At 39.8% G+C, this 15,370-nt stretch overlaps 1 protein-coding gene across 5 annotated transcripts in view; it reads left to right on the top strand.

Moving 5' to 3' along the window:
* Positions 1-15,370, top strand: part of LOC124133114 (E3 ubiquitin-protein ligase PDZRN3-like) — a 313,211-nt gene that overhangs the window by 208,107 nt on the left and 89,734 nt on the right. The window contains exon 1 of one of the 5 annotated variants that reach the window (XM_048388670.1): positions 4,741-4,789. The exons of 3 other annotated variants lie outside the window; for them this stretch is intronic. In XM_048388670.1, coding sequence (XP_048244627.1) covers positions 4,757-4,789 — 33 coding nt within the window. In that variant the 5' untranslated portion in view covers positions 4,741-4,756. Of the gene's footprint in view, positions 1-4,740; positions 4,790-5,766; positions 5,935-15,370 lie in introns of those variants that run through there. One more of the 5 variants, XM_046497370.2, reaches the window with a different exon arrangement.

Here is a 15,370-nt window from a genome sequence, read left to right as displayed (position 1 = left end):
AACTTTCAGATGCTCACAATGATTTTAAAGAAAGATTTGTTCAAATTAGTTTTAATGAGATAAAATGAGTATTCTCTCTTTGATGTTGAAGTTAAAAGAGGCTTTTTTTCCCTTATTCGAAAAATGTTTTTTAACAATGGAATATGATTCAATAAAAGCATATTATTGTAGCTATTCATACAAATTAGGTCCCAGCTGTTCACAAGGAATACAATATCACCTTCACCATTATTTATTGCTTGTATGAAGTAATTCTAGGATTGTGGGTGTAGACCCTACAAAGATATATTGTCATAGTTATTGCTCGTGAAAGAGTTAGTCCTCTCAAGATGAAAAGGTGGCTTCATTCAGAGAGGCTAAATTGTTACTTTGTGTCGGGACGATTATCACCCCTATTCTTAGCCGTCAACCTATTGTAGCTCCTCTGCGAACCTCAGACCCATTTCCCATAATGCAGCGTTTGTGATAGTCGCGTCAAGTCGGTGTCTTTGTGTTTGTGGCCAGGTGACAGATATCAATACTGGATATACAAAAGATAGGACAACAATATTGGTAAATGCTCGCACAGTCTTTGTGGACATTCAACTTGTACAGGTAAACTTCAATACTTTTTCCAATGTTAAGATTCTCATGGCTTCCTGTTTGATGTTCTTGAAATGTTTATGTGAAAAATAGGATATGAACCTTGCATGAATGATTGGTTTTGGTTTTGAAAGTTTCTGTATTGATTCTGTTGTGGTCAGGACAGCATGTGTGTTTTCCTCGGGACGGTTTATTGATGAGAAGGCCCATATGTTGCAACATAGTTTTGTAGTCTTCGCATTCTAGAATTCAATATCTTGGATAAAGAACCAGATTGGGATCGTTCTTCTTAACTAGTTCATGTTATTTTCATCTTAAGCATAATTAAGTATAGCTGATGTTGCTTGGAGTAAGAATGACTTTTGTCAATATGATTCGATGCAAGGGAATATCTTGCATTGAAAACTCACAGCATTGCCGTCTTAGAGTGATTGAATGCTTTCAATGTATAAGATGCTTGGCTATTCATTGGACTTATTTACATCCGTGATAAAATGAGACAAGAATGTTTAAAGCCTCAGGCAACAGACAAGATGGATTCTGAAAATAATTTCTAATACCTTAGGAGCTGTTCAATTAAGGTAAAGTCTAGTGAATGTCTTCCTTCGTGTTTTATCTTGCGTGAGAAATAACAGATTTGTTCCGTTCATGATCAAGTGAGTGGCTTACTGTGATTTTAAGCCATGTATCCAATTGGCTTGAGCAGAGTGTCAACCTTATTTGGGAGAAGAGCAGAGTAAATGGGTTTGTTCATGGGTGTTACTACAAGCACCGTAACGGGAGTACTGTGTGGTTTGATCAATAGGATGGCTGCATGGGATAGACCACTTTTCCCTTTAAGACGCGGGATCAATCGTCAAGGAAATGCTGTTACAATATGGGCGAAAAATCAATTTGGCAAATTGGATTTGGTCAAATTTTCCTCTGAGCATGACTGTTGAACAGGCAGTGATGTAGGTGATACAGCGCCGTGCTATACTCACGGCGCACTTGCGGCAAATCAACGACAATCTCGGACAGAATTGCTACAAAATTTCCCAACCTGTGATTGCTTGGGGAGGAAATCTGGCCCTCTGGTTGGCTGAGAGATGTAGACAAACGTTCACGATGCTAGATGTGAGTACCAGACTCACTGCGGAGTGGGTCATACGTGTACATCGTGGAGAAACATCAACTGAGCTGGAGGCAAACGCAGTTATCTCCTCTTGTTTCTTGTTAACACTCGTATGCCAAGGTGAGTTGTGTTGGTTCATGTTAAAGTTGATGTGTCGTATGTTACAGTGTCATAAGTTGACTTACATCCACCTCCGCATCCATAGAAGTCCCCTTGTCTCTTTCATCAACTCTTACTTTCAGCCCTCCAGTCAAAAGATTTTATTTTTCTTCCAATATTGCTCTTTTTGTATGATACTGTTATTAAAATGTTCAGATGTCCCTGGGCTGTTTTGATTTAATTAATTCATTTGATTACTTCAAGTTGAATATATATTCTTTCAAGAATGGCAATGTGACTCAAACTGTTTTTCTAACTGTATTTTTGTTAATTTACTTGAATCTAATCACATAAAACACGGAAGTAATATTACAAATGATTGTAAATAGATCACTTGCCTTATTAACTTTGGCAGTGAGTGACACTGGAAAAGGAGGGAGTGTTCTGAGGCTATTGATGAAGAAAATACTAATTGCAAATATTGGCACATGACCAGGACTCGCTCTCATTGTTCAAAGGTAATTGCTCGAGTTGCAACCTGACAGGTGTAGAATAGTTTAGTCGTGTCAGGGTTTCTATCATCAAGCTAGTATCAGATATCAAAGTTGTTAGGGATGTAGTAGCATTTCTATCACATCTTCGATCTATCTAAGATTACTCAATCACCTGAGGGTGCTCAGCAAACAATGCTTTGTAATTAGTTTTGAGGAAAACATCATTACGCCAGAATACTCCACTTGACTAGTGTTCTATTGTAGAGGAGTCTTTAGATCAGACATTGTGCTTTAGGGTCCGAGTCTGTTATTGCAGATAGTATTCAGGGTTGGGGGGCAGTTGGCTTAGGTTCTCAAAATAACCTATTAATAATGTGTCCAAAATATGTTTTATTGCAAGCTTTGATTTATTAATAAAAAATGAGTCATGTGGTTTGTTTTTTTTAGAATCAGGTAAATTTTTTATCTTTGATATTTGTCAAGACGTTTTGTGAATTATGTAAGTGAAGTAGTTTTGTTTTCTCAGTGACATATGTTGTAGATCACAAACGTGAACTGTTGACCTTGGTGTGTCCAGGAGTGTTTAATTATGACCTGTGACACAACGTGTCATCTAGAGGTGCTAAGTGTAATGAGTCGTTGCAAGTAGTACAAACACCATCAAGGGAGCGTGTGTTTATTTTCTGACCAAGACAGTAATTGATTTGATTATCGCAACTTGACACTGCGTTATCTCTTGACTAATTGTCAGTTGTTAGGAAGTCATCACTGTGTCATCACATCTGCTCAGTGGCGGCAGTTATTATGTCAACTTATTGTAATTACTTCACATCAACATTAGGTGAGAAGCTAGAACAGCTCCTTGTAATGTTGGTAACAATGTAATCAACGCCTCAAGAATCCACGCTCCATGCTCCACGGCTCCACAGTAGCTCCAGGGAGGTTGAGTCTTCAATCCCAATGCTTTGTTTCAACCACAAAAGATTTTGTAGTCATAAAGAGTTATCCATGCCACTTGAACTTGTGTTAAGTATTGTAGAAACCCTGTGTTTCCATTCAATTGGCTCAAGTCAATTTCTGGTTATTGTTTATGATAGTGACTATTCAGACAGACCCCTGGGGGTAGTATCAAGTGGAATTTAGTGGGCGGGGCAGAGACTGATAAGGTATGGGGGAGGGAGGAAATATTCCATTGAAGTAGCTTAGGCTATGATTGAGATTTCAATTAAAGGGTTTTAAATCTTTGTCAATTTTCTTGTCAGTTTCGGTAATTGGATGCAAATCATGTTCATTCTCAACAATGACTGTAGAATCAAATCTCTTGTTTCATTGCAAAGGTACAGTGAGGGATGTTCAAATAGGAATTTGCATAACTGGAAATTTGCCTTAAGTTAACAATTTACTAATTCAACTGAAGTAAGTTTATTTTGGTAGCTCTGCCCAGCTCAGAATGTCACGTTGATTTACAACCTCCAGACAGTCGCTTCCTATTTCAGGGTCAGGTGCAGGGGATTAGGGGGGAGGGTGTCAGCCCTGGGGGGAATGGGGGGTCAGATTGGGGAAAGGAGTAGGCCTAAGGGAGTGGGAGGAGGACCTGGGGAGGGGGAGTCGGAGAGGGGGGGTAAGAATGGGTAAAGGAGTAGGCCCAAGGGAATAGGGGACCTTTGATAGAATGGAAAGGGACTGTACTTTTGGGGAGGGGAGGAGGGTTATAGGATGGGGGTGGGGCACTACAGGGGTCCACATACTGCTAAGCTGTTGAAGAAGATACACAGGGGTTGTGATGCTAATTTAAATCCTGGCAACTGACTAATGGGCATGAGTAGTGATTGCACAGCTGCTAGTTGGCCAGTGGGACCAGATTGGGACTCAGATAGGGGTCAGTGGTGTCTGCGGGGCCAGTAGGGGATGACCAACGCAGTGGACACAGCACACAACAGTCTAGCTGGAGATGCTACCCGGAATGTATTCTATGTCACTCTGCTGGACAGTTGTCTACAATATGGGAACCAGTTGAGGAAGTTTATTGCAGTAACTGTGTGTTAATCAGAGTTTGTGGACAAGGAGGATTATTTTGAAGTTATCATCTACAGTAATCGATGTATGGGATGAGGCAGTTGTAGAGTTGTAAGCCTTGATGAGAATCTTGCATGATTCTGAACAATCTTCCATGATGGCTATTGCAAGATCTCTTCCGATGGTAGTCTATGAGTGATGACCGTTGATGGTGACCTGATGGCGACAGTGTAAGATTGAGTGGTCCGTGTGGTGAACGTGTGTTTACATGAGAACAATGGACAGCCCTGGTGCAACTCCACAACCAGATTTGTAGCCAAACATTCAACTCTGGAGTATTGTGAGACGGAAACTTACAAGCTTCCCTATTACTTGTTCAAGAAAAGCAATTTATCATAACAAGACCAGGAAAATTGAAATTTGGCTCCTTGACAGAACTGGAATCCGTGCTATGTTGGAGTGTATTTGTCAAAATCTTATCATGGTATGTATGTGAAAGAGAATTATTCATTTGTTGCTCTTCTGTTATGAAGACAAATTAGTCAAAATTATCATTTGTAACTCTTCTCATATGGAGACAAATTAGTCAAAATTATTTATTTGTTCCTCATCTGATAAGAAGACAAATTAGTCTTTATCCTATGATGTATGAATGGGTGTTTAAAAAACTCTGGTGTGAATAATCCCAATCCGTGACATTGATGGAGTGGGTGTACAGGAGGGAGTAAGATGCTTATACTCCCTTATGATTGTCGCTCTCTGTCATTATGGGCTTGACACATTAGATTAATTGTTATCTAATTTGATGCATCTTTTTGGTCATCACTATCTTAATGGCCATCATGATTAATGGAAAATGTCATGAATATATTTCCGGTGGTAAGAAGGTTGCTTGTAATAGTCCTGGTAATCAGAAAGTTTATTGGCATTGGTATTGGGGGCAGTGGAGTCCTCATGAACTCGCTCAAGCTGAAATGAATTATTATAATCGTGCACACATGAATGAATTCCGTACATTCTACAACAGGTTGCAATATTATATCAAAGATATGTTAACTCTGAAGAATGGATTGTTTTTGTTTTTATCATGGAAGAATGTGGGAGGAAGAATGCAAGTATGTACCCCCAGTATGAAAAACAGAGCTCAATTGCCCTAATCAGAGGATACAATATACATCATTAGATGGTACAACATTTCGTCTGAACTTTTTCAGACTGACTTAATACCCATAAGTCTGAGTAATCGCTCGGCCCCTTCCATTAAACCCCTTGAACCCTGTGTAAACAAGATGGCTGCCAGGTGATTATCTACACCACTTGTGAAAGGTAATGTTTACCTGTGAAGCCTTTCTCCTCTTCTTATGTCACATTACCGCTATGAGAAGGTTGGAGCGGATCGTAGCGTTTGGTTTGGAGATCAGGCTGTTACACCTTTAGATCAGAGCGGGACATTCTGAATGTGGGAATTACAAGGCTGGTAGTGCAGTGGCCGAGACCTGGACACATCTCTTGCTGTGGCCCTAGTGTAATTGCTGGACAAATGTTGCTTTTTGTACCAGCATGTTAAGAGTGGCCAATCTTACAACTCGTTACTCGCCCGCTGAGCAGTTGGACCTGCAGGGTTTAAAGGTGGGTGCGTCAATATTGTTTCAAGGGATCTTGAACTCCCAACACACTCAGACTTGTCAGTGGCTTGTGCTGGAACATTGTCGTTGTGGTTAGCGATGGTGGGAAGAGCTACTGTGTTGAACTGGTGTCTTCATGTCCACAAGTCTTCGTATTCATGTGTCTTCATGTCCAAAAATCTTCGTATTCACATGTCTTCATATCCACAAATCTGCGTATTCACATGTCTTTATATCCACAAATCTTCGTATTCAAATGTCTTCATGGTCACAAATCTTCGTATTCACGTGTCTTCATATCCACAAGTCTCCATCCACATTCTCAGATTCCTTCCAAGTTTTAGTGTTACCATGCTGAAGTTAATAAGATTAATGATTGCGGATACATCGTATTAGGTTTCTATATAATTTTGTTTTCTTTTTCATTAATTCTTTTCATTTCTTGAATCTATCCTTCGTGAACTGTCATTCAGTTTCATACTGAAACAATATCTAAGTATCAGTGTCAATCAGTCAAGAATTGGATCCAATTAGTTTTCAAATTTCACATTTTAGTCTTGGTGTAATTTTTTCAGCTATGGTCTGTGTCATCGATGATATATTCATTGACCCTCCATTCAAACTTGCTCCTTTCTCTGTTCTGACTTATTGAGCGTGTGACCAGACTGCGCTAGCTGGTATTAAATTTGGGTAGCTGTATGGTAATTTGCCATAATAATATGATTTTCATTGACTTATGGTAGCAGTCGTGTTTTCTTGGTAACATTTGGTATTCTGATGACCTGGAGCAGAAAGAACTTGCCTGACCTTATGTCCTCATGGAGTCCGGTTTGCTGGAGTCCATTGTCCTCCACACTTTATGTGAGTGCCGGCCGATATATTTTCAGTTCAGTCGTCCAAACGTCTGTTGCATCGTCTGATCATGTTCCATCTGTGCACATGGGTCATTTAAGGACAGTTTATTTGAGGAGTTTTGACACTAAGACTGAATGTGAATCGTCAAATTACTCAGATGGAAGTGAGCACTAGCTGGAACCATTTTGTGCATGTTACAGTGAGCTGAGGACAAAATGAATTTTATCTGTTCTGGGGGTGTTCCTTCGTATGCATCCAAGATGGACGCAATGTTTATACAGGGATGAGAATGAACTGCAGATATTGTGTATGGTCAGTGGACGCTTTTGTGATACATGGCATTACAATATACATATAAATCATAGTCCCCCAGACCCCTGCCTAAATTTCATCTGTTTACAAAAAACCACATTGTCATACTGTATTACTTGTTTTTTGTCATCAAATGGCTGCTGATTTTGTGGATTAGCATTGTGTTTTATCATTGTAGTTTATTGCAAAAATAGTCTTAAGTTTCCATGAAGATTTTTTCATATGAATACGTATCAAAATGCTGCTTGAAAAATATTCCGATTGATAGTATAAAACTGTTACTTTGTTTGGATGTTTGTGCAAGTACAAGTATTAGAAAATATCTGTCAATATCTCGTATTTCATCTAAGTTGTTGGACAACAAGCCCGCTCTTGACTCAACAAATATTGATCTATTCCCTTATGGACATTGAGTCTGAGTTATGAAAAATATATAAAAATACCATTGAGGCGTTTGAAAAATCAATTGTATAAGTTCAACATTTCTTGACAAATGTCAGACATGGGTTTTGAATTCAGAATTAATGATTTCTATGCTGGAGATCGTAATGCATAAATCAGTTGTCAATTTGAAGTGGCAGCTTCGGGAGAGTTTAGCAGGTCCTCCGAGTCCAGTAGATGTCAAATAGAAGTGAAGTTGTTGGGATTAGGCCGCAAGGAGCGGACAAGAGGCACCCCTCGTGAAGGTAGCCGAGCTCCGAGAACGTATCTTGACTCTCGCTTCATACCTATTTTATAGCCTCATAGGACACAGGCCAAAATAATCAATAGCAATGTTTGAGAATATTGCTCTTAATGAATCTCATATCTCAAAAAGCTGTATATTAATCAGGATGGTCTATAACATAGATTTACTGTGCTCATGCTATTCAGAATAGGATAAATGGTTTATTGACTCTCTGGCTCGTATTGAAGACTTTGCCAATGGAGTGTGTGGATGTGATGGGTTTCGGTCCCAATTTGACCACAGTCATGTCTGTTATGGACTATTGTCAGATAAGGTTATGGATATCAAACAGAATTATTATATCCATATTCTATATATATAGAGCTACTGTAGCTCAGGCGAATATTGGGTAATATATCTTATATTAAATAGTGTCATAAAACCTGTCAAATCATATATTCATCAATCTGTTTGTGATGTTTGGTATAAGGAACGCATTGTGACCAGTCACTTAAAAATAAAAAAATGGATGGTATAGAATTGTCATTGTTCAAAGACCTACAGCAAAGATTTCTTTTACGGTAAATCTAATAATGTATGTCAATCTGAAACTCTACATGTTCCCATTTAACAGGAGTAATACCCTATCAGATTTGGGTCCGCTAATCCGGTTGTTGCCATGGATACAGGAAATTGCAACCCTCCTTACCTAGGCAGCCATGATAAAGGATCTGTTGAGATTGTAAGGACAGAGGGATGATGGGTAATCTCATGATGGCAGCCATTTTGTTAGTGAATGACCAATAGGGGGCTATTAAAGTGTCTAAAGTAAGGTCTGAAGGGACAATTTCAATTCTGTGTTACCACGGTGATGATGGTTTATCTGAAAAGAAAGAAACGGCCTCTGAATGAGGAGAGGAAACGTACGGGAAATGGTGCTTTCAGAAGTTTATATTTTTTTAATACAAGTCTAATTTAATTGTTGTCGATGCGCTGGATGTCTGTCTGTGGTGGAGACACATTCGGTGTTTAAATTTTAGATGATGTAATCCAGTGATGGCGTATGAAGCGTATCTTTTCGGAAATTGTAGTTTTGTGTTTTTAAACTCAAGTGGAAGTTGAGCTGGTGATGAGATTAATTTTGTAACCATATTTAAAGTTTGTGTCAAAGCCTTGATTTAACAGTTTAATACTTTGATGACATTTCATCTTTCGGGAGCGTTCATGTGAAGCTGAAATAACACTGAGATGAGATTTTGAGACCTTTTTCTTCACTCCAGTAAATCAGGCTCAGATTGTGGTACGAAAAAATGTCGCAGCTCAATCATACAGTAAACCTTTAATGGTCACTTTCCAACACATGTAAATTAGGATGCTTCCTTCTACTTGACTGCAAATTGATCAAATTGTCCGATTACGCTGCAAATTCATCGAAAATGACATGTGACAAATGAAGCTTTGAGGAACGGGGAATTAATCATTTAAGCTGATCGTCAAAAAGTGTTATCTGCAAATTGAATTAAAGACACGCTGGGCACAAAATTCTAACAGGCTTCCTCCTCAAGGAAAAGTCAAAGATGGAATTGTTGAACTAATTCTATAATTCAAAATTTGTAAATGTTTAATCCTGTCCAAATAATGTTAACCATTGAAGAAGATTAATCAATGGAATATTTAATGAGCTTATGATCAATTCTGTTATCTGGTGAATGAACATTGGCGCGGAAGCTTGTGGGATGTGCAACATAGCCCTTTGAATAATTAATGTCCCAGCAGCTGCATTCGAACCTTATCATTAACAAGTCGAATAAATCCTCCCCGATATCGCCATCTCTTCCAGGATATACTGTTATCTTATTTGCACATCATGTATCGTGACCTATTCTCCACTCGTCACAAACCTGAATGCATCTTGCTTGCATGAGAGTGGCCGAGCATTGCATTCAATTGCAATCCATTTAAAGTGGCATTTGAATGGATGTCTAATGCAATTGGATTTTAATCAGAGAATTTCTAGCTATGCAGATTAAATTAAATGTAATTGTGTAATTAGCATGTTTTTGATTTTCCGAACTTCTAATCCACTTTTCCATCACTGAAGTAAACCGAGTGGTTGTATGGGGGTTAATTTGCATATTTAGGCAATTTTAATTCAGATTCCTCCTTATGAATATCAAAATTCAATTGGAATATGGAGCCAAGGGCAGAAAGGTTCTTTGGAGAGCTTGACATGAAACCTCCATTGTGTCTCCTGGAGAGCCGGTCTCTCCCCCACCCCTTCCTTTTCCCCCTCCTTTACCGAAAGACTGTACATTCCCCTCCCCTCCTCCCTACCCCTCCTTTGTCCTCACCCCCTCCCAGGGTCATTTTCTTCTTTTATCCCGATATGCTACATCTGGATGCCATTTGCATTCACAAAAACACAACAATTGGAATTATTCAGCAGACGCCATGTCAGTATTTGTGTGTGCATATTCATATTCTGGGTGTTTGAAAGTCGTATAGATTTGTTCTTGAGACATGGAGGTTACCCTTTGTTCCGTGTTCAAACAATTTCCGTTAGTGCCTTTTCATGATTTTTAAGCCAAGGTGATGATGGAGAAATTGTTCGTTACGCGTATGCAAGACACGTAGGTATACTGCACACACGTGTACACGCATCTTACGAATGACAACCTGCCAGCGCGCATTCTTGCTGTAATTATAATCAGTACATACACATTATGCAGTCATCAGTTAACTCAGCGACGTGTACAACAATGTACAACAGCACACGACCACAATGTACAACAGACAAGCACCTGTCATGCCGAGTGGCAGTTATGCCGTGCTACATTGGTTCTGCCCCGTCATGCATCAGAACCCCGCACTGACATCAATGACGGAACATTTACGAGGTCCTACTTCTTGTGAATACTTCATGAACTGTGCTCAGTGGGATGACTCACCCACTTGATTAATTCGCAATCTGTGAGCAGGTGAGCTTTGTTGTCGCAGTGCCACTCAGGTAGACCTGGAGGTGTTCCCGTTCTTCTGACTCATAGCAACAAAGCAGGAAAAGCTCATCCCAATCAATTCTCTTTGAAATTGATACACAAGCGCCTCGAATGCCAGAATTATTTGGTCACATAATTCTCCTTGTATGTGATAGGATCACAGATGTTCTTTGGGATCACGGATGCTCTTTGGTTTGTAATGGATTGTCTCACTGAAGATGTGAACCAAAATAGATGATTAATTGTTGTATTAAATGTTGGTTCAGAAAGCAGAAATATTGAGTTTTGTAGTTAGATCCTGATTGTTATCTTAACCCATGATGGCACTATGGTGGCAGTAACAATGTCTATATTGATGAAGGGACTTTTGCCATTTAAAATGTGTCATCAATTGACAGTGAAATATTATGGTTAATATTTGATTATGGTTGGCGAAATGTTGAGGATGCATGTTTCGACGTTCGTGTTTTATTTTTTAAGATTTGTAACTCTGTCAGTGACACTTATGGTGTATAACGTAAATGTAAATGATTGAATTGATGTATTTTTGCCTAAAGTAATATACAGAGGCAATATAGAGTCTCCAGTGTCATCCTAGACCTTATTTCGAGCTGTGGCTGATGTGCTCAGGCAGAAGCCTTACCTGGCACAGTGAGCGTGACATATCTCGACAGACTGATATGTCAGTGCACATATGCCTGTCTGAGATTACTCATTGGTCGACTTCAGCTTGACACATCACATCCTAATATAGAACTGTTGTGTGGAGCACTGTCCATTGATGTTCATACTGCAGGAATATGTTTGAGATATGATCATGAAAATTTAATTTTATTGTGTCTGTGTATTCTTTTTGCATGGTTCTTGGTTGACCCTGATTATGATTTGTTGGTTGTAAGCACAAATGTGCTTGTGGTTTCGCCATAGAGCTAAATGTCCAAGACCTGGTTTTTAATCTGGCATTAGGCGGAGAAGTTGTGATATGACTGAAATGCTGTTCAAAGTGTCGTCATGCTGAATGCACTCACTTTCACTTTCACTTTCACTCACTCACTCACTCACTCACTCACTCACTCACTCACTCACAGCATGTACTCCATATGCATATCCTATGGTGGGGTAGTGGGTGAAGTGTTCGCTTGCCACACATCTGAGCTGAGTTATATTTTGTGCACATCACATTAAATTTGTAATGTCACTTCCTGATGATTCTCACTCTGCCTAGCAATAATGATATGATTCCGATTCCCCCTCTAATTAAATTTAACCCTAACAGTGGCAACAGAACATCAAAAGCACACACAAAAATATATACCAAACACTGCTAACTTTACAATAGTTCTCCGACACGGTGTTGGAACTACCTATCAACAAAACATGGAAATTAAATACAATCTGAAAGACAAATAATTTTTATTTAGCCTTACTTCAGTAATGAAATAAATATTCCTAAGTCTATGAATTCTTGATGTGAATCCACATTGTTACGAAACGGAAGAGGGTTCAATGGACATAAGCCAGTGGCTGGATTCTATCTTTGATACAAAGGACAAGTTATATAAGAGTGTCCTGCAAACATTCCATTGATGATTAAGCCATTGTGTGGAGGTCATGTGACAGCCGAGGGTCGTGGTATGTACAGTTAGAGATAATTGAGGGATAAGTCTTGGAGGGATTGTGTGATAAGCCGAGATAAGCCCCACATGATGTATAATCTGTCCTGGCCAGTAGATAATGGGGATAGTGACCATTAGTCAAGACAACAGCTGACCAGGGCGTGCTGGTAGTGAGTGGTCAGACACAGACGGCTTGTCAGCGGATGTGGTCAGTTGTGGATGAGGCCGTGACATCATTTATAGGAAGTCTTGCAACAGCTGTGTGACGGTCAGTCTGGCAGATAAACATGTCTCGTTTACTCATCTATAGCCATTGGTCAGTGGACAAAAGTTGTGCCAGAGATAGACCGATGCTTGTGATGTTCCAGACAGGTAGAGCTCTTTGGGGATGAAGCTGTGGAATCTGATTGCATTGTTGAAATGGCTAGGTGAGGGATTGCTAATTGATGATCAGCTCATGAAAGTTTTGAATTTTGTTGTGTTTTGTGTTGGTATTGGGATGACAGTGAGTGATTGTGGATGTAGTGTCATGCATTAGAGACAGATTGCAGGTGAGAGAGCTGACTGTGGAGTATTGATCATCCAGTTCATATACTAAGTGGCATGCAGTGGCATACAGGTGCTGTGGGTTGAGAAGTACGGTGGAACCGTAGGTAGGCCAAGGGTTGGTACTGACAGGACTGGAGAGTGTCTGTCGGTGTGACACTTGTGTGACAGACAGGTAGAGCCTGGGAGGAGACAGACAACAGATAGATGCACAGCAGACTAACAGCAGACTTCAGAAGGTCTGCAGACATCGACATGTTTGGACATTGTAGCCTATGGGGAGGTGTCAGCTGTTTGGTTTTTTGTTCTTTTAAGTCTGCTTTGAGGATAGATGAAATGGGGTTTAACGTCGCATCCAAGATTATTGCACTTATATAGCGACGTGTGTGTGTGTGTGTGTGTGTCTGTCTGTCTGTCTGTCTGTCTGTCTGTCTGCTTGTACTAGTCCGAACTGATGCCAATTTATAGTGCTAGCTCACTGAGATACCATGCCGCAGTTAAACATAATACCCAACTCAGACACAGTATACTGACGCTCTACCATTAGACCACGGAGGCGGTCAAGTCTACTTTGAGATTCAGAAAACAGATTGAGGACTTGGGTATGCTGATTTTAGGTGATGAAATTGGAGCAGACTACATGAGCTGATGATGATGTGGTAGCATCTTCTTTGTTGTAGGGACTCTTCATCTTGAATTTCTGTTGTTGGAACTGAAGAGTGTTACTGGTTCATTATTCAAGCAACATTTATTCTATCTGTCTTATCACTGTGATTTCTGTCGGTTGTGGTTTTTATATTATGAGCCCATTGTGTTAAAACATTTACAAATTATTACATGGCGACCATTATGTCCTCTTGGAGTGCTAATGGGGTTGTGGGGTTGTCTTGTGGTTAAAGCTTTCACTCATCAGGAAGGCCTGGGTTCATTGACATGGATTATTGCTCATGATACTGATCACTGGATTGTCTGGTCCAGACTCGATTGCCTCTAGGCGACCATCGCATGACAGGTGTATTGCTGGGTGCAGTGTTAGGCATCATACATGTTCTTACTTTTTAAGGACATTGTGTGAGTGGTGGGTGCAACAAGTAGGCAGGACAGGTTTACCCATTTCACCAACACCTGGTGTCATCACTTATTTTCAGTGATCTATTCATACAAGTTTCATCACTATTGTGCCCTTTGTGCCTTATGAAATCTGTTTCTGATAATGAGACTGATTATTCTCTGACGCTGACATTTTGAATTCAGTTCCACACATTGTCTAAAGCCCACATTTGGTGCCATTGTGAGATAGCTGGAACATTGCAAAAAGAGCACACTCAGCATATAATGCTTATCCCATGGGGTAGCCTCATGGTTAAGGTGTTTGCTAGCCATGCAGAAGAGGTGGTTTGATTCCCACTTGGAAACAGTCTATCGCGGTCTTGGTGTACAATATTGGGCTATACAGACAAAATCAGGGGAAGACACTCTCACTCACCTTTCAGTCTTTGTATAGTGGATTAACCACAGTAGAAAGCCAATCTTTCTGATTTCCTCCGAGTGAATCTATAACTATAAACATCCAGTGCTTTCCATATAATCTGGTAGGTGTAGGTGCTATTAATGTCCAGTGTTGTTGATTTAGTCTGTGGTAGGTATAGCCTCAATTAATGTCCAGCGCTTCCTATGTCCTCATCAGTCAGTAATTCCCAGCAAAGCCCCACGGATACATTAACCACAGTAACAAGTATCTCCTCTCATACCATAGGTCATGCTAGGCTAGACATGAGTACATAAATATCTCATATTTATGATCCAGCATTCTTGAGCACTGATGCTTCTATTCCACGAGCCTGGTACTTGATTCTGTATCCTGGTGGATGGAGGGATGCAACTGGTATAAGATGAGGATGAAGAATTGTATTAATTTGTATTAATGGATGATTTGCCTTGTGATTGGAGTAGAGGATTGTCAAATCTTGTGGCTTTGATGACCGTTGGACTGTAAGTGTATCCTATGATGTTGGCCTGTGACGATCTGGATTAGAATTGGTCTTCAGCAACCTTGGCTTGTCATTAGAAGCGACTAACGTTGGATATTGGATGATGCATGTCATCGTATCCCAATTGCATAGATAGATGCTCATGATGTCAATCACTGGATTGCCTGGTCATGACTGGATTATTTGCAGACTGCCATCATATAGTGGAAATGCTGAGTGAGGCGTTAAACAACAAACATTGTACAAGCCTATTCTTATATGCAAACATTGGGTACATCATGATGAGTTTTTAGGGCTTAGTTTTATTGATGTTTGCCTTGTGAATAGTTGAATTGGGATTCTTGAGGTTTCGGCTATTGCTGTACTGTTGCCTATTCTTATAGTAAAGCTTATTGTTATAAGGTGGTGGATATAACATTGGATAATGGGATCTTAGTGATATGGGATGAAAATCAGT

Source organism: Haliotis rufescens, unplaced genomic scaffold, assembly GCF_023055435.1.
Source record: "Haliotis rufescens isolate VD_foot unplaced genomic scaffold, xgHalRufe1.0.p SCAF_76, whole genome shotgun sequence".
Taxonomy (NCBI): Eukaryota; Metazoa; Mollusca; class Gastropoda; order Lepetellida; family Haliotidae; genus Haliotis; species Haliotis rufescens.
The sequence above is the reverse complement of the archived record's forward strand: the minus strand, read 5'-3'. Positions and strand labels throughout refer to the sequence as shown.